General features: G+C 39.0%; 1 protein-coding gene across 1 annotated transcript in view; it reads right to left on the reverse strand.

Annotated features, from left to right (window-relative positions):
- The window catches only part of snd1 (staphylococcal nuclease and tudor domain containing 1), a 68611-nt gene that overhangs the window by 46299 nt on the left and 2312 nt on the right, over positions 1-20000 (reverse strand). The window contains exons 2-11 of the mRNA XM_047803772.1: positions 19080-19229; positions 18784-18904; positions 17514-17595; positions 17101-17261; positions 16339-16430; positions 15779-15937; positions 14621-14727; positions 12856-12946; positions 7940-8044; positions 5697-5798 (exon numbers count right to left, since the gene is read on the reverse strand). Of these exons, the coding sequence (XP_047659728.1) occupies positions 5697-5798; positions 7940-8044; positions 12856-12946; positions 14621-14727; positions 15779-15937; positions 16339-16430; positions 17101-17261; positions 17514-17595; positions 18784-18904; positions 19080-19229 (1170 nt within the window). The remainder of the gene's footprint in view (positions 1-5696; positions 5799-7939; positions 8045-12855; positions 12947-14620; positions 14728-15778; positions 15938-16338; positions 16431-17100; positions 17262-17513; positions 17596-18783; positions 18905-19079; positions 19230-20000) is intronic.

A 20000-nucleotide genomic window follows, 5' to 3' on the forward strand; every position in this document is an offset into this window, starting at 1 on the left:
TTGGAGATCCATTTATTCTCATTATACCAAATTCAAAAGGAAATTCAAGAGAAACCAAGAAATACCCAGACACACCCGGCAGAAAGACCCAGTGCCATTCTACTGAAGAGCCCCAGATGTGACACTCCTAATAGCACTGCAACTTTGTCAACATAGTTCTTTGCAGGAGCCAAATTATTACTGTTTAACTTGGTCTGTTAGATCAGTTTACAAAACAAGGCTCGCTACAGGACTACGTTTTTGGTACAAGTTCTATAAAGCACGTCTTGTGAACAGCCACAGGTGCTTGTTAGAAACTGTGTGCACCTTCACCTGAGGCTCGACCCTCATTTCAGCCCAACCACAAACTGTCGATTATCAAACTGCCATCATCAAATAACTAACTCGCATAAAAAGATTTAAAGGCAAGGGAAAATATTGGTGACAATATCAAGATTCAACTGAACTTACAGAAAGACTTGATAAAAATGACAAACCCCTACTCCAGAAAAGAATCGGAGTCCCATGTAAAATGCTCCATTTGCTCCAATCAGACTTGTCATACAGGATAATGTCATTATGGCCATTTACTGGGTATGGACTTTTTCATATTAGCAACATCTCACAGGTTAAAGCAATACTCATCAATTCATATGTGCATACAAGAGTGGGGCTGATTCATGTACTGCATACTGCAGACAATAATCTAATGCACGTTGGGTGGATATACTGAGGAGATGCTGAAATATTTTATGGATTAAATTGAGCTGCTGGGGTTGCACAAGGCTGTAATTCTCTGAGGCTCAGCCAGAATGACCCACTTCATATTACTGGAGTGCTATCCAACAAACGCTTGCATTACACTCACACACACATACAGGAGCCACTATAAGAGGACAGAACTGTCTGAATGAAGTCTTTTCTGATAAGTAGCTTAATGTAATTTTCTATTTCCTTTAAATTTTTTTGGATTTCTGCATAGATTTTACTTCAAATGTGAACATAAAACTAGTTAAAGAGAAGCCACTTAAACAAATGACACAAAAACATTAGATTTGTAAAATGTATTTAGACCCCACTAGGTTTTGAGGGGGTTTTCACCCATTCCTTTTTACAAAACCGTTTCAACTCTGTGATGTTAGTGAGCTTTCTCTTTATAGGTCATTCCACAAAATTTATATATTAAGGTCTGGAAAAAGACTTCATTTTTAACCTACAGTTTATAAATGGATTCCCTGACATAGTCCTTAGAATTTGCTGGTGCATCCCAGAACTCATGGGTCCATCAATAATAGCAAGTCAAATTGGACCCGAGGCAGCAAAGAAACCACAATCTCTTATACTGCCACCCTCATGCTTCACTTCTGGGATCAGGGTCTTATGCTGCAGTGCAATGTTTGTTTTTTTTGCTGAAAAGAACACTTGAAATGTAAAACAAAATGTTATTTTGTCTATTTTTCATCTGCCCACAGAAAATTCTTCCAACAGGCTTCTGGGTCCAAGTAAACTCCAGGGCAGCAGTGTTCTTTTTGGAGAGCAGTGGCTTCCTCCTTGCTAACCAGTTATGTATACCAAGCTTCTTCATTGTTCGCCAGATAGAGGGCTCATACACTGACATTACTCAATGAAAGAGTGGCCTGAAGGCCCGTAGATGTTTCCCCAGAGTTCTTTTACTAATTACTTCCCATATAGCTTGCTGTGCCCTTGGAATGAGTCTTGGCGAATGACCGCTGCTAGGGAGAGTAACATTGGTGCTAAATTTCCTTGTTATATATCACAGTGGACTGGCGTAGGCTAAAAGGTGTTTTGGAAGTTTTTTGAAACATTTCCCAGCATTTATGAGCATAGATAATTTGTGAGGACTTCAACAACCCATTTAAAATTACACAAAAGACTACAGGCTCATACACTTTTTCTAACAAAGATATTAAATATGATAGAAATTGTGTCATTTGTTTCATTAGGATTTCTTGATCTACTTTTTGAACTTGGATAAAGATATTAGCAATTTCAGCTTAACTTTATGCAAAATAAACTGCATAGAACACGTTTGGAACAAGTATAGCACAGTCACTAAAGTCATAGATGACCAAAGCTCACCCATGTGAAATAGTCAGTTTTGCATATTGTTAATTTATGTGAGCAACAATAGCTGCTAGATAGAGAGCGTTAACCTGACAGCTTGAGGGCATTGGAGTTTATCGGATTTTGTCACTGCTGTTACCAAGGCAGCAAGAGAGGCATAAGTGTCTCTCACATTGCAGTCAAATGCCCTTGGCATACACGTACTTCAGTGTCCTAGCAACAACAAAATGAATCAAACAGAACATAAAACTGCATGTATTTACTGTGTAATGTCAGTGGTAAACTCACATGTGGACTAAATAAGCCTTTAGAAGGTGTTTGGGTAACAGATTGTAGCAGGTGGGGTCATGGTGTAAAGTCTATAGCAGCAGTGTTTGAGGATGAGCTCATTAACATGGCACACCTATCTGTACTGTGTATATTACCAAACTGTTCAGTAAACTGAGAGAGTGAATGTCAGCTGAAAGAGCCAAGATGACTGGAACAGCCGAAGAGCAAGATTTAGTTGAATAGGAGATTTTTACCCGCTCTCCTTTTTTCATTTCTGTGCTGCAGTTTGAGCGTAATGACAAATAAATCAACCCACAAACAGGTTCAACCTGCCCAACTGGCTTACTCAGTAGAGCGCCCTTGAAATAACCATCCACTAACAACTGCAATACAGTTTCTAATTTACACTTCACACATTCAGATTTAAGACTGGCATAGTAAAACCATGTTAGCAGAAGACACACAGTTTAGGTCAGACATAATGAAGAACTACATGTACACTAATGGAGCCCCCCCTCCCCCCCCCTGGGGGGTATATTGGGAGAGTCATTTAAAATTCTACCTAAACCATCTATTTTTGAGGGATTTAAAGGTCATAAATTCCCATTAAATTAGTAGAACAGCTCTGCCACATTATGTACATATTCCTGTAAAATGTCCTTATTTAAATGCCCTTGCCATACATAATGGCATAAAAATTATTTATATTTGTGCCTTATAGCCAGTTCCTATATTTAATGGCCCTACAGTCAGAAATCATGAGCTTATACATTTTAATTCCCAAGCCATCAACCTGATAGAGCCATAATTAACTTGTAATGTAGGCTTCAATGTTAGAACCACACACGTTCCATCACTTCCTGGCAATCACTGCACAGATACATGCATGGCCAGGTAGTAAAAAATTAAACTGTTGGTGTACTGGATCACGAATAGCAAACATTTCTACATCCTTTTGCAAGTTTAACAGAAATGGCATCCATTTTCAACCAAAAGAAGCAGTCACTAATCAATTCTTACTTAACTCACCGTTTCTTTCTCTCCTTTCTGTCTTTGTCTACTGATTATTGGCCTGATGATACTGATTAAAGGACATTGAGCTGTTTTTGCACCACAGAGCCACTCCAATGCTGGAAAAATAGCCAAGAGATAACTAAGCAACAGCAATTATTGGACTCTGTTTCAAGCTTTGCTATTCATGCCACTCAAAGCTGAAAGCACACTGAACACACACATGCTCACAAACTTTGCTGAGAATTTTTTTTATAAAATGTGTTCTATAAAATATTCTATAAAGGCTCTGGTATATCACAATCTACACTTCCCTCTTCACCTAAGGTGAATGTCAAAAGCAGATACATGAGATCTACAGTGCACAGGCTGATTTTGGCCAGTTTATCATCATTTGTATGTCCACTGTAAACACTGCGTAATTACAAATTGTAATTTCCTCATCGGTTTAATCTTCTTCTCAATAAACTCCTACTCCATCACAAGCTAATGGGCCATCTTGATTCCAGTCTTTTAAATCAGACATTGTTTATTACACCTCTAACAGTAGCGAGTAGGTAAAACTCTTGATGTGGATTTGTAGACACAGAGTATGATTTTATTCAGCAACAGAAGGCTGTTCTAGTGCAACAACACAGAGGCCTCTTTTCTCCTGGGTAGCATGTCACACCATAGTGAAGCCACTGGGGCATCAGCACTGTTAGCTGTAGCTACTGCACCACAGCGCTGTGCACAAAACACTTTACACACGGCCTTGAAACACTGTTAAACAGCAAAAAATAAAAAATCAACTGATTTCACCTACAACATTATATTGTTCTGGGTTAGATAACAAGATGCTAAAAAAGCTTTGATGCCATTTAACTGAGTTTTTGGGACTGATGGAAGAGGATGAGCCACGCTCACATCAACACTGCTGAATAAATATCACACCAAAATATCTCACATGGTTTTAAGGAGAAAAGACAAAAGATCCTAAAATAGTGGAAGTCAAAGTGTAAAAGTAGGACACAAAGAAGGTTGTGAACAGTTTATACAGACAAAACCACACTGAAAATACACAAACATCATATTCATCAAAGGGACTGAAAATTTCACCTATTCAGTTATAAAATGTGTAGTTTAATGAGGCTAGTTTAATATTTGTTTTATAATACTAATGATGGCATAATTTAGTGCCCAAGTTAGCCTAAATGAAGAATGCCATGTACACACACACACACACACACACACACACACACACACACTCCCAGACACACACACTCCCAGACACACACACACACACTCCCAGACACACACACACACACACACTCCCAGACACACACACACACACACACTCCCAGACACACACACACACACACACACTCCCAGACACACACACACACACACACACACTCCCAGACACACACACACACACACACACACTCCCAGACACACACACACACACACTCCCAGACACACACACACACACACTCCCAGACACACACACACACACACTCCCAGACACACACACACACACACACACACACACACACACACACACACTCCCAGACACACACACACACACACACACACACACACTCCCAGACACACACACACACACACTCCCAGACACACACACACACACACTCCCAGACACACACACACACACACACACACACTCCCAGACACACACACACACACACACACTCCCAGACACACACACACACACACACACACACACACACACTCCCAGACACACACACACACACACACACACACTCCCAGACACACACACACACACACACACACACACACTCCCAGACACACACACACACACACTCCCAGACACACACACACACACACACTCCCAGACACACACACACACACACACTCCCAGACACACACACACACACACACTCCCAGACACACACACACACACACTCCCAGACACACACACACACACACACACTCCCAGACACACACACACACACACACACACTCCCAGACACACACACACACACTCCCAGACACACACACACACACTCCCAGACACACACACACACACACACACACACACACACTCCCAGACACACACACACACACACTCCCAGACACACACACACACACTCCCAGACACACACACACACACTCCCAGACACACACACACACACACTCCCAGACACACACACACACACTCCCAGACACACACACACTGATACACACTGACACACACACTTTTCAGTAGTTTCAGTAGTTTCTACTAGAAAGATATCTGAAGGTCCTTCAGAGCAGGCTATACATATCTGGAAATAAGGGGCCACATTAACAGAATTAATTAAAGCAGTTCCATCCTTGTTTTTAGACATTACCTTCTTTCCAATCAGCTTCTTTCTCAGGAATTCTCTGGCCTCAAACATGTAAGGGATGTCATAAAGAGGTCGGAAACGCTTGTCCTTGTCCCTATTCTTCTCCTGTGGGAAAGACAATGGGAGGTGTTTAAAGGGAAAGAAAAGAAGGGGGAAAAAGCACAGCTACTCAAATACAAGTTACACACAAAATCAAGACACAAACCTTGCCCAAAAAAAAGACATGTTTTATTTTTTCTTGCTTTTTTTCAGTAAAAGTAATAATAAAGTCTAATTCACAAATCTGAAGGAATAAACAGATAATTTTGGCAGAATATATTGAGGCTTTGTAGAGACAATGTATCCACAGCTAGGGTGCTTCTTCCTATGGCTGTAACTCACACAGTAAACCAGATACACACAACCACATACATCACCTCATCCAAAGGTACAAAATCCCATCAAGCCACTGACTCTGAGTGTGAATGATTAGACAGCGAGATGTGTGTTGGTTGGTCAGGTCACTCGATCAGAAAAGCCATGTTATATTTACAGATACTGTAATGTATCTAAAACCAATTCTTATAGACATAAATAAGGCTAATCTGAGAAACAGGGACAGAATAAAAAAGTGCAAACAAAAAAGTAGCACTTGCTGCAAACCACAGCAGCTCATCTGTGTATCATGGCAGAGTGAGTGTGTGTGTATCACAGAATAATTGCGTCATTTGTCTTTACTGATATGGTTAGTGATTGCAGCAGGATCATTTCTCCAGACAGTTGTTGCAGCTGATCAGCCAAGACCCTGAATGGACCCTAGCTTTAAGTTATATCTAAGACACATACTCACTACTCAGTAATTCAGTTCTACTCAGTAATAAGCATTTTCAAGTGAAAATGCTTATACAAACGAAAGAGCATTTATTGGTGATAAATCCACTAAAACAGATTTTTAAACAGCAATTATAAATGACGTTTGTTAGGAGGATTTCATCACATGGATCGTTATGGTTTAGAACTGGACACCTTACAGAAATACAGTATGTGTAACAAAGGAGGGATTATTTGACTGTGAATATCGGCCAACTCCTAACACCTGGTCATCATGTCACCAATTACAAATAACTGTGAAATAGTATATACCACTTTTGAAAAAAAAGGATAAAATAGCATTAATGTAATATACTTTGGTGTTCAAATGCAGATTTAATTAGATCTTTTTAATAAGCTATGATTCATTATTAAAATTCCACTGATCCACTAGAGCCCATGCAGCAGAACTTTCTAGGTACAAACAAATGAGTTATTATATTAGGAGCACCTGTACACCTCCAAATACATGCAGTTCCCCAAGTCAGCCAGTCATGTGGCAGCAGGCTGAACATCTTCCCATGTGTGGTGATCATGGCTGTACCATTTCCTGATAATGGCAGGTCATGTTTCTGACTGACAGATGGTGGAATATATTACTGTCAATGAAGCTTTTATTCCACTAATGCTTTGCTGATTACAGCATTCTTTAAGTGTCTTATGTTATGTTTAGTTTGTGTAACTGCCCAGTGTGTAACCGGCTCACATCAAACCACTTCCTGTCGTTGGTTTTCCAACATACCAGTCATTGCAATAAATGATGTTCTTCATTCGATCACCAACTAATTTTCAGTGAAGTACTAAAACTTAATTTTTATATTATGATAATATATACAAATACCAAAATACATGTACACATGATCATGTTTTGGGGATTCTGAATCCTTTGGATTATTTTATCCTTTCAATATAATCCTGACTGTGATGTCTGTTCAGCACCCGTTTCCATGACACTGGCCGGTGAGCGTGTTTGTGTAATTATTATAAACCAATTTCTACAATTTAACCAATAATAAGCAATTTAATAGTATTTTAAGGTTTTCTAGAAGAAAAAAAAATCTACATCTATCCTGCATACTGGCTGATATTAAAAAATGTTTACTTTCATCACTCCAGTCAAGATCTCTTTTTAAATGTTGTGATTTGACGTCTCAGATCTCACCAGATTCACTTTTGTTGAAAATGGTGCATTGAGGCTGAAAAACACCAAACTCTGCAGTGGCTTAGAAATCATAAAGCCAAAAAAAAGAAAAAAAAGAAAGAAGGTGCTCTCTACATCAGCATTTTACAAAGTACATATCTGACAGCCTAAACCCTGTGGATTTAGTATAGGACTGTGTGACAAGCACATAAGCCCAACAGACAGGCACACACACACACACACACACACACCATACCTCGCCTTCAATCCTGGGGGGTCGAATGCTGGACAAGTGAATTGTTTTGTATTCGCCAGAGTTCAACTTCACAATAATGGCATCTGCGTTCATAACCTGCATCACCTGCACAATGGAAAACAAAAAAGTATACAGAAAGAGTGAGAGATGAGTTAAAGAGTTCACTTGAACAACATGGAGCACAGCTTGTTGCCAGAGGAACCACTTGGATATCTAATATGAGCTGAGCCTGAAGAAGCACACAAAAAAAAAAAAAAAAAAAAAACAAGAGTACACTAGTATAGAAATACTTCACCCACTCGTTACTAGATAATCTCTCTATCCTTCACCCCATCTCAAATATACAGCTATTAGCCTAAATGATAATAAAAAGTCAAGCAACAGAAGCACAAATGCACATTGTGAGACTGACGCAGGAACAGGAGAACAAAAAACAGCCAAACTCACTGCAGCTGAACAGCTGATATGTGAGAGAGAGAGAGAGAGAGAGAGAGAGAGAGAGAAATAAAACACATTTAACAGTTCAAAACATCAGAAAAAAAGATTAAAAATAAAGGGGAAAAAATAAACAAAATGAGCATCCTTCCTCTGTCAGTCATGAATAACTTGGAAATATGAAAGGAAAAATACAGACTTTTAAACAGATGCAGAAAACAGATGAACAAAGAAGCATGATTTAATCACTCTGATCATAAACCCAAACTAAATGCAGATAATCTGAACTGGTTTATGTTGACGGGCAGAAGATATCTTAGCTATTAAAAATAACCCCCTTACAAAAACAAGTGCGTCTCTCAATAACATGAAGCCACAAGGACAAACACATGCCCAGCCTCGACCAGCAAGGCACTGGCTTTATTCTCAGCACTTCTGCTTTATCTCCCATCCTTTTAAATGAACATGAAGGATGTAGAAGCTGCTATGAAATGTCTGGCTGGCACACATGATACTTAATTAGTATCTGTATATGCAAAGCACCTCACTGAATGCTGCCAGCAGAAACATGCATCTAACCTCCATGACTCATTCTGCCTCTCTATGATGAGGCCCCACAGGAGAACACCACCATCTGCAGGACAAGCGATGAACTGCTAATTCATTCTAAGTCTTTGAATTTTTTAATTTGAATCACAGCCCATTTTATATTTTTGCTAAAAGTGGAATACAATTTTTTTTTCTGTAATTTTCTTGCCAAATAGAAACTACTGCATGTTAATCACAGCTTGTGACATCATCAGACTGTACACTGTGAGACACGTCACACAGGGACACTGCCATGTCTAATGGAGTTGTCTCACACCAGCATGCTTTCCTTTCACAAAACTGGACTTAAATGGTCTTAACGGATGGATTTGAGTAAGCATGTTTTCTTTAATATTTATTTTCATATATAACATTTCTTTAATTAATGGCACTATTATGAAGGGTTTCACTACAATTTTTGTGCAAATTAAATAAATATGCTGTATAAACCTGACAATAATCTTTGTGTAAAATCAGTAACTCATCAATAGTTTGACATTTGAAGCTGACTAACCTCATGCGCATTTTCTACAAACTCACAAGCTCTCCTAGGTTACGGCTGTTTCCCCAAACTAGCTCATTTCAATAAATGACAAATTTCTTGTGTTAATGTGCCCATGAAAAAATAAGGTCAATTTGCTTGTATCCAGCTTGATAAATGAGGCCTACAACAACCACAGACTCTGAAGGCAACACCAGACCATCTCAGTGTGGATTCTACGTAACCCTAAAGATACACAAGTCTATATTTCTGAGAGAGAAAAGACCAGAAGTAACCCTACTGCAAAATGTTGAAAAATGTCAATCTGAAATGCTACCTTTCAGGATATAATTTCCCATTAGCATTTGACATGAGTCAGTACAAGTGAAGGGCATGGCTTATTTGAGTGATACGCTGTCAAAACGGCTCGGGGATAATCATGCCCTTCAAATGTGTTCAATCATGCCAAGTTGCCAGTGTTTGTAACGAGAAACAAAGGGTACAATAAGAAAGCAGAGGTAATGAGTTCAGCAGGTTGTAATGTTTCTACCACAGCTGAACTGATTACAAAAGCAGGAAGTTATTTTTAAAATATAACATACACAGCACTGCAGTGTCGCGGCAGACAGAGAGAGATTTCATAATACTTCAAGGTTTGTTCTTATTAATAACTAAAGAAAGCAATTCTTGATTACCAGAACACAAATGCATGACTGAACACACAGACCTCTGGACGTCCTTCATATTAAACTGTTCCCATGGCAAAAAGCTGTTTTTCAAAAAGTCAATGTACAAGCTCACCGCTAATGACTCTAGTTTACATAAATCACACCACAACCACCACCACCTTGAAGTCTCCCTCAAAGCAGAAAGTCTCATTTCTGACACAACCCTAAATCCATCCAGCAGATGCATCATCAGTGGCTCAGGACTCCTCACTTGATTTAAATACAGCTTGGATCCAACTTCATGTAGTTCTGGGCCCATTCAATATGCTTCACTATTCGACTGCCATTGAAGGCCATTGACAAAGTGCTAGAGGATCAAGGCTGAAGACTTCCTCATCAGAACTCACTCACTTCAATAGAGAGCTTTTACATTTTGAAACAGCTTCAATTCTCCCTATTTGGAGTTTTCCTTACTGCATTTGAATCTGTCACACCCTCAGTTATAGTACGTTTAGTTATGTCAAGTCATTGATTTGCTGTGCCCCAACTTTTTAAAGGATGGATGTCTCTTCTGCAGTTAAATCTTTGTCCCCATAACAGCAGCTCCACTACAACTTGAAACTATTTGATTAATTCCACAGCACAGCACAACTGTAGAAAAAGTCTGTTTATATAGAGCAATCAGCTGTGAAAATCAACTAAGTTATAGCACCTGAAACAGAATGCATCATGATAAAGCCTTCTGTCTTACACATAGTGTGGTGTAAACCAGTGGTCATCAACCCCCGGGCCGCGGACCGGTACCAGTCCGTGGACCAAATGGTAACGGGCCGCCCAAGGAACATTAAATTATTTCCATTTTATTTACTGTGGTGTATTTCTCTCGGGTTTATGCGACTTTCCATGGACGAGAGGTTAACCAGGAACTGAGAGATGTCACCTAAAGCCGCACCGAAACCGCGCATGCGCAAAATATCATGATATCGGACCGGGTTTAGGTGACGTCTGGAGCTGAGCGGCTGCAAGCGGCAGTGGTGTTGTAGCTTTGGTGGAGAGAGAAGGTGTGTATTGCTCTTCTCTCTGTTCACCGGTACTTTGTCATGTTTAACAGTGCTTGGTGTACGTGTATATTGTGTTTGCTCAAATTTAACCCACAAATTGGCAAAAATGAGCACGAAACAGACGTCGTTAGAAAGTTAGAAACTCTGCCGGTGTCAGACAACAGGTCTCCTCGGACCCGCTGTCAGGCGTTACTGGGTTCCCAAAAAAACAAAAACGATGGCAATACTCGCAAAGATGTAAGTGTAAAAGTGCTGTTTATTTTACAGTGCCCAAGAGGTGAATACCAACACAACACTATATACAAAAGTAATAAAGGAGCAAAACTGTGTAAACCAAAAAGGGGAAAAACAAACAAAAAAAAGAAGTAGTATATAAATATAGATACAAGTCCACTACTTCCAGACAATAACCCAAATTTTGCTCACAGCACCACAATTGCACGCTCGCTAGCCAGGTAAAACTGACCCAGATCATTCTCTGGGGCACCTTCTTATAGGCCAAGCCCCGCCCCTTTTGGGTAAGACAAACATTATCACCAGAGGTTAGTAAACAGGTAAGTATGTACATTTAAACCACACAACACCATTATATATATAAACATATAATCAATGAAATATTTCGAGAAACCAAAATATGATCAAAATAACAAATAATAAAGATAAACAAATGCATGGATCAACGGGCATAGGGACAGGTCACTCTGTCACATCCGGTGTTCTGGATTAAAGTCATGGCGGAATACCCTGAGATTGTCACCATAGCACTTAAATCCCTATTGCCATTTCTGACATGCTATCTGTGTGAAGCGGGATTTTCTGCAGTGACGGCAACCGAAACAAAACAACGGAATAAACTGGACATAAGAAACTGCAAAGAAACAAGGGTTCTCATTGATTTAGCATTGTAGTGAGTTAAAAAGGCATGTTTAAATACAATTAAAATTATTCATTTTAATTTAATTGTGCAGCTGCCATCCCCCACCCCCAGTGGGCCGTGGTAAAATTATCAAACATTGACCGGTCCGCGGCAAAAAAAAAGGTTGGGGACCACTGGTGTAAACCATCATCAGTGTGTTTTTCAGGGATGTTAGTAAGTGTTAGAGTTAGTTACTCACTCTGGCACCAACAGCTTGGTCATATGACTATTCAGTGTTTAGAGGAAATATGATGCATTAACCATTATTCATCCTTTCAGTTGTCAAAGCTTCACTAGGCTTCAATCAGATGGCATGATTAGCAGTAAGTGAAGTGAGCAGGTCTGACAAGGTTACAGATACAGTCAGGTTTATGAGTCAGCTGTAGCTCTGTGCGTCTTACAACCAAGTTCTCCTCCATGACCATCACTGCTTTCAGGCTGGTGCTGAGCTCAGGACAGAGCATCCATCACCAGGAAGGTGACCGATATAGTAAACCTACTGAGATTTAGCTGAAACTGAATTTGCAAGAAAAAGCATGCTTCACTTATTTATATTCTCAAAACATAGAAAATATAGCCACAGTGACCAAGCTGTCAGTAAAGCAGTTTTTTCCACAGTGACATTCAAGATTAGAGCAAAAACAAATATATATAATATACACACACACACACACACATTTTTAAATCACTGCAGAGGAACAAAATAGAAGTCTTCATGATGTTGCAGCACTACCACATATTACAACATAAAATTACTATGAACTCACCTTTGCCACAAATTGTCTGTCCTTCTGGTCCAGATTGGCAGTGGGAGCAACATAGTCTTTCCAGATCCTTACTTTGCGCTCCTTAGCAGAGCTGCACAACACAGAATTAAAGATAAGGCCACGACTTATCTCAAGCAAACCAGCCTCTTGTCTGATACTACCAGCAATTAATGTCATCATTTAATTCATCAATTCATTTAACATATTCGAGCTATAAGAAAGCAGAATTTTGTCTACATTTCTAATAAGAGTCTGACTGGAGGATCAGAGGAATTGAAGAGGAATAAAACATGTTCAAAACCCTTCATTCAGCCTGGTATTTGTTGGTCTAATAACCTAAGTGACTGATATAATGAGTATAATCTCACTTAGGCATATTAGATTTCGCATATTAGATTAGCTTTCTTTTTATCTGTAATCAGGAGAGAATACATGGATTTAAATCATCCACACGGCTAAACACACATCAAGAGCTACCGAGCGCTGCGTTACTCAGAGTTGCAGTTTAAACTTTTAGAATGTTCAACATTCAATTGGCTGAAAATAGAAACCTAAGGCACACATTCAGGCATCATACTGAGGCACCACTTTACCAAAAATTACATCTAATTATTGATGGGTAAAAGTGAACACAGGTCATCATAAAGGAAGCTCATCACTAACGGAGAACTGCCAGCTGGAATCTATAGTGTGGTCATGAGTTTTAAATAAACTAGCCATCAGAAGAAATCTACAAATATCCATTAATCAGCATAACAAAATCAATCTGAATCAGACATTCTAAAGAAACAGTTATTTATAGTTCGTTCTGCTCCTGATGTATGACAAACCCTTTACATCTTCCCCAAAATCAGAGATCTGTTTTCTGTTCACAGGTCAACGTTTAACATGAACAATCCAGTACAAAGGGAAACATAACAAAATACATAACAAAAGCAAATGAATGTCATTTCATGCCATATTTTAAAAAAATGCTATTTCATAAATATACTGTATAACATCACCCCAAAAAACATTTATAAAAAATGTTAATCAGACGATGCAGCACTAGACTGAAATTTTACTGTAGAAAGACCACAAGAGTAAATGGGACATAAAACACTTGTGTTTACACCCGTGTTGATATTCATGTTCAAAAACGTGTGAACTTGTGATTTAAATCAACAACAGAGTTGTTGTTCAACAATGACACTTTATTATAATTAAACTATTACAAATGGATCCCAATAATTTTGGTACATTCATTCACCATCCACTTTATTAGGAACACCTGGGTGGTGAGTGTATTTTATTAAATATGCTGCAAAAGAGTGCAATGGTCTTAAGTGGACATTTTGAAATACTGCTTCATTTCTGCTCATATTTGATGGACTATCAATAATCGAGTTATACTTTTGTATTTATTGAGCTCTCAAAGTCAGACCAATTTGAGGGGCTTTAATGCTCCAAAAATGCTTTAACTTCAGGGTTTCAGGATCCCTAATGACTAGGGATCACGTGTTACATTTAGACACATGACTTCCCATTACTGACTGGTGCAGGGGGAAAAAACGGCTTTGCACCAGTCTGTGACACTTCTAGAAATTAATTGGACATGTATTTGTCCTTCTGCCAAGTATTTATTAGTTTAAACGTTTAATTAGTGTTCATTAAAATATGATCGACTACTACTTTTCTTTATATGCTGCCTGGCTGATTTCACTGGCTATCAACAGGATCTATTCAAGTCACTGACCAGCAATAGCTACCAGTCTGACAAACTGACCGTTCTGCTGCCCGTAGCTTCTCTGCTCCCTGGGTGTACACAGCCATGGACCAGTCCACACAGCGAGCAAAGCCCTCCTTCAGCAACAGCTCTGTGATGTTCCCATTCTGTACAACAGAGTCACATTAAACATGGTAGTTTGGTACAAAAGATTCAATTTCTTCAACTTATTTGAAAAGTGCAAAATGGGTACACAATGTACTGCAACATGGGTACATTATGTATGTGTGTGTGTGTCTGTTTGTATATATATATATATATATATACACACATACATACATACACACACACATTTTATTAACATCAACAGAGAGCCAATATAACATACACACAGTACACAAACACACAAAAAATGCTGCATTCAGCTTTATATTCAGTGGTTGACTGACAGAGCACCAATAGTAGCTAGCAGGAGAATAAAAAAGATGCCCTGTAATTCAGACTTGCCCCCAAATAAATCACACTGGTGAAACTTGGCAACTTTCATTTGGTTAAACTCTACAATGTAATGATTAGCCAAACAAATATTTATCACCTTTGTGATAATGATCACTGGGGTCACTAGAGTGGCATGTTTTTTGCTGCTAAAAAGTGCTTTAATGTATGCAGGGGATTGGTGTGTCTCACACAGAAACTACATTCAGGGCACAAATCACTCGGTAACACAGAGTCAGCATCCTTATGGCTCTGTCCATCACACATTCCAGCATGCATGTGGCACCAGCACAAGGAAGAAGGGTAAGGTTTTACCCTGCACGTGCTTGGAAAGCAAACCTTATAAAGTATCTGTGTTCTGGGGAAATGGGACATGGTGGTTACAAGGCATAAACGTCATCACCTACAGCCTCGAGTTAAAGATAAGCTGCTTCAACTTTATCTCTGCATGCTTTGTAAGTGCTGGAATAAGGAACTGGGCTGGAGTAAAAGTGCCTCCACGCATGCAGATTTCAGAATTCTGAAAACATGTGGGAAAACAAGACTGTATAATGGACCACTGGGATATCTGGATATCTGTTTTCACAATACATGGATCAAGGAACCTGAAAGTGAACCACAAACACACTGTCGCCAGCCTATGAGAGGAGACTGTCTGGGTACGGTTTGGTCTGTGTTCACACATTATGACGTTAAGATTTTTAGGAGATAAAGTTGTTGTACCGGGTGGAGGATGGTACCCAGGATGATCTGGTTGGGGCAGGACTCCAGAATGATCTGCACATCTCTCTGAAGCAGACGGGATTCGGTGAAGAACTTTGCCTCAGCTGCAAATGGCTCTGGTGTCTCTGTTCCGTCAGCTTCTCGTTTGAATGTTGGACACTAAAGGGGGGGGGGGGGACCAGATGAAACAAAGATGAAGGCTATGATGAAATATTTTTATCATGGAATTGTACACTAACCAGTAAGAAAGTAAATATTTGATAGGTAACAGTAAGGCAGATCACCACTCTTTATAAAGAAAAATCTCTTAGACTACACAACACATCCAATCCTGTGACAGATAGGAAAACAGTAGGAAAACTCCAGCATCCCCTGCTGTCCAAACAGGAATCTGGGGCATATGCATGTGCAAGTGTGTGGCGAGTATTTGTATAATCTGCAAACCTGCTCAATCCTGCAATTATCCAATCATATAGTGTATAAAAGAATGTTTCTCTCTTCACACAGTATTGGGAATTGATTTCTTCACTTAAATCACTTAAATACAGGTAATTACTCACCTTGATTCCAGACAGCATCACAGTAACCAGGTAATAATCAGGCAGCAAGAGAGCTCGCACAACACTTCCATCACGGACATGTTCAATAATGGCTAGGTGTGTGAAAGACAGAGCAGGAACAAAGGTTATTGCCTGAGATCTGATTTGTAGTTGGATTACACTAACAACATGAAATTAAAGCTTAAACAAGTGGCTTTACAAAACTACACACAAATGAGCTGCTATTTCATTTTAAATTAAAAGGGGATTTTATTATTATTATTATTATTATTATTATTATGTATTAAATGTTCGGACAGTGAAGTACAGGGCCGCTGCATACTAACATAATTGTGTGTGTGCAGTCTATTTTGCAAGTGGCATATTATTTAATTACATCCAAACATAAATATCAGGATATGCAAACTGAAATTCTGATCTTCTGCCTCATATTAATCTTCTGAACTTAATCCCAAGTTAAGGGTATAGCAAAAGCAATACAATTGCCCTTACTAGTCCAGCTGTAAAAGCGTTGTTCATTTAACATCTAAGAAAATGATCTGGATGTGGAATGACTTGAAAAAAAAAAAAGTATGCTGCACTTTATAAGCTGCACTTAATAACCCTAAGCCTGGCAGACTGGACTAAAATGAAATCACAAGACACAAAAAAATAGCAGGTGTGACCAAAAATCCACCATGAATGTCCAGTGGTGACCAGGTTATCAGAAACTTTAGTACAAAGACTGAATGGTGCAAATAACGAAAGGAGCCCATGGCTCACCATTAACTGGTTTCTGGTGCATGGAATCCACAAAATTACGGGGGTTCTCAATGCTGTATTTGAGGTCTCGAATTGTGTGTGCGCCTCCTCCTTCAGACCACAAGCCTTTCCTTGCAGCCTTCGCCTGGTCCTCCAAATCACAGAGTCTAGCCTGTTCAGGGCTGACATGCACACACACACGCACACATACAAACACATACATTGTTTTTACGTGGTCTTACAGGGAAAAAAATACACAAGAACCAAAGTTAATACACTAAAACCATAGAACAAAAGCCTACAAGCACAACAAAGAATTATCATGCACAGCATTAGACATGTTAAAAAGACAAACTTCTTATTAAATTTTAGTTTTTTTGCATTTGGATTTTTTTTGCCATCACCAGAAATACACCCTCACTCACGCCACTTACTTTGTGCCTCGGATACCCTCTCTGCGGACCGTGGCAAGGCCCTCAGCAACCAGCGACTCAGCAATGTTCTCTCCTGATGTGTCTAAGGGTTAAACAGCAAAATAACATTGTGGCACACTTTATACTGAGCAGTAAACATGCGTCATGTCATTGGGCTACAGAAGACATTCCTGTTATATACCATATAATTTCAAAGTCCTTAAACCAATGATTATTTGTAAACTGCACCCAAACGCAAACTACGCCCTCCACCCAAACTACAAACATCTGCAATTTACAACCCCAAACTTCCCACAACTGCATCCCCATCCCATGTAAGGTCATCGGTCACTACAGTAATGTGTTCTGCTGCACCTCACCACCTCTCGCTGGGTTACTGACACACTACTGCAGTATACTACAGATTCCTTATAGTTCTGTCTTTTTTCTCTGATTATATTGAGACATGTTTAATATACTTAATTTACTAGTTCCAGTTTAATGTATAAATACATTCATAAGCTTCAGCTAAATCACTGTGTTCCATCTTTACCCATGTTTATTAAATCTGCAGCATTAAACACACAATTTACTTAAGTCAGGTCCAGAATACTTCAAATAGTTGGAAAATATTTCGAAAAATTGTTCTGGATTTATTATAAATCAGTTTAAATGAGCAAAGTGGACACAGAGCAGAGTCAAAGCCACATGACAAAATGATTCTTTTGTGCAAACAAAGTGACTTTTCAGAGATTTTTTACACTTTTCACTCTTTTTTTTTTTCTAAGAAAGCCAAGTCAGAGAATATTTATTGTGCCTCTATTGATCCAAATGAGACAAATCAGGGTCTAAGCTGCATACAGCTGCTAACTATTGTGTGAAACTGTAAACAAGGCATGAAACCGTCACCTTGTGTTTATTAGTTTCTCATTTATTTTGTGTAAACACGTGATATTCTCATACAGTAACAGATTTTACAATACATGTCTTATTTGTCTTTTATTAGATTGTATTGCAGTCATATTTTTAAGTTTTTGGTATTCAAGATATTTCAATATTTTTTTCAATAAAAATCCATTTTTGTAGTTGAGGCTAACAATGCTAATGCTAATAAGGTGCTTTGTAGTTAAACCTGCAAAATGACCAGTTAGTCTAAGCATAACGCTGACATACACAATGAACCGGCCACTCAGTACGAGTACACATACAGAGGCAGAGATCAGTATTGAAAAGGGTTTAAACAGCAATATGAAATAACACAAAAGTAAAGAGACGAAGCAACGTTTCTTACCCTTTCCCAGGTACAGAACTCCATACTCTCTCCCCTGCTGTGTTCTGAATTCTACAGTGAAGCACACCTCTTTTCCGATCATCTTTTTGCGCAGGAACTCGCGAGCTTGGAAAGCCCAGGGCTACAGAATACACACACCCAGTACAGGCATTAATCAATAACTAATTGTTAAGAGTATAAGTACAGAGAAAGTTATCAATGATTATATTTACTTCAGAAAGCACATGTCTTGCTGTTGATAATATTCTAAAAGATTTCCGTTTTATAAAGACAGGAGTAGGATGTCTCATACGCACCTCATCTGGGATGTCCTTAGTATCAGGCTGGCTCTGGGTGGCACGGCGGGCAAGGGCACCTGCACGCACATTGCTGAGGTTGATCTGTCGCTCCGGGGGTGGGCCACCTCGTGGCTGACCTCTTACAATGATGGCACATCCAGACAGAACCTAAACAGAACATCATCTCTTATTGAAGTAACAGCATTAAAATCAACAAATTAAAACAAGCTTCTCATTGATTAAAAAGAGCATTGTGACTCTTCTGGCAATTTAGACTACAGAGATATATCAGGCACTCCATTTGTTGCAGCATTTTGACGAAAGAAATAAGTGATAATATCCAAATAACATCTAAAAACCAATGTAACCATAATTACATACCACTTGCTTTCAATGAACACTGTTGACTGGAAATTTTGATGGATTTTCAATTATAGAAATGTGCCAGTTAACAGACCTGACAAAAAATCATGTCTTTGTACTGAAAATCCTCTTAAATATTCATGCCGTTGCATCAATATTCAAGAATCAGTGTGTGTTATAGATACCTATAAAGGCTGTATAGTCTGTGAGCAGGTATTAATCTTTAAAACTCTTAATTATCACTAAAGGGAAAAGGATGCAATCGCTTTGTAAAATGTATCTGCTCCTTCAGCTTCTGCACATTATTGTACGTCATTAATCCCTTACAAACAAAGCAACATGTTTTGAACATTTTTCCAAATTTCCCATTCTGTTCAGTATTCAGAGTTTTGACTAAATTAGAAATTGATCTTTCTAATATACTGCTTCATCTGGAGATTTCATCTTCACAACTCCATGAAGGTCAGGCAACTGTGGAAACCGCAGTGATTAAAGTATTTCAGGACACCGACCTGACTGTATACAGTACAACTGAACTGAGCTGAACAAGCCACTCTACATTCATTATACCGGACA

Source organism: Tachysurus fulvidraco, chromosome 19 (assembly GCF_022655615.1).
Source record: "Tachysurus fulvidraco isolate hzauxx_2018 chromosome 19, HZAU_PFXX_2.0, whole genome shotgun sequence".
In the NCBI taxonomy this organism is placed as follows: domain Eukaryota; kingdom Metazoa; phylum Chordata; class Actinopteri; order Siluriformes; family Bagridae; genus Tachysurus; species Tachysurus fulvidraco.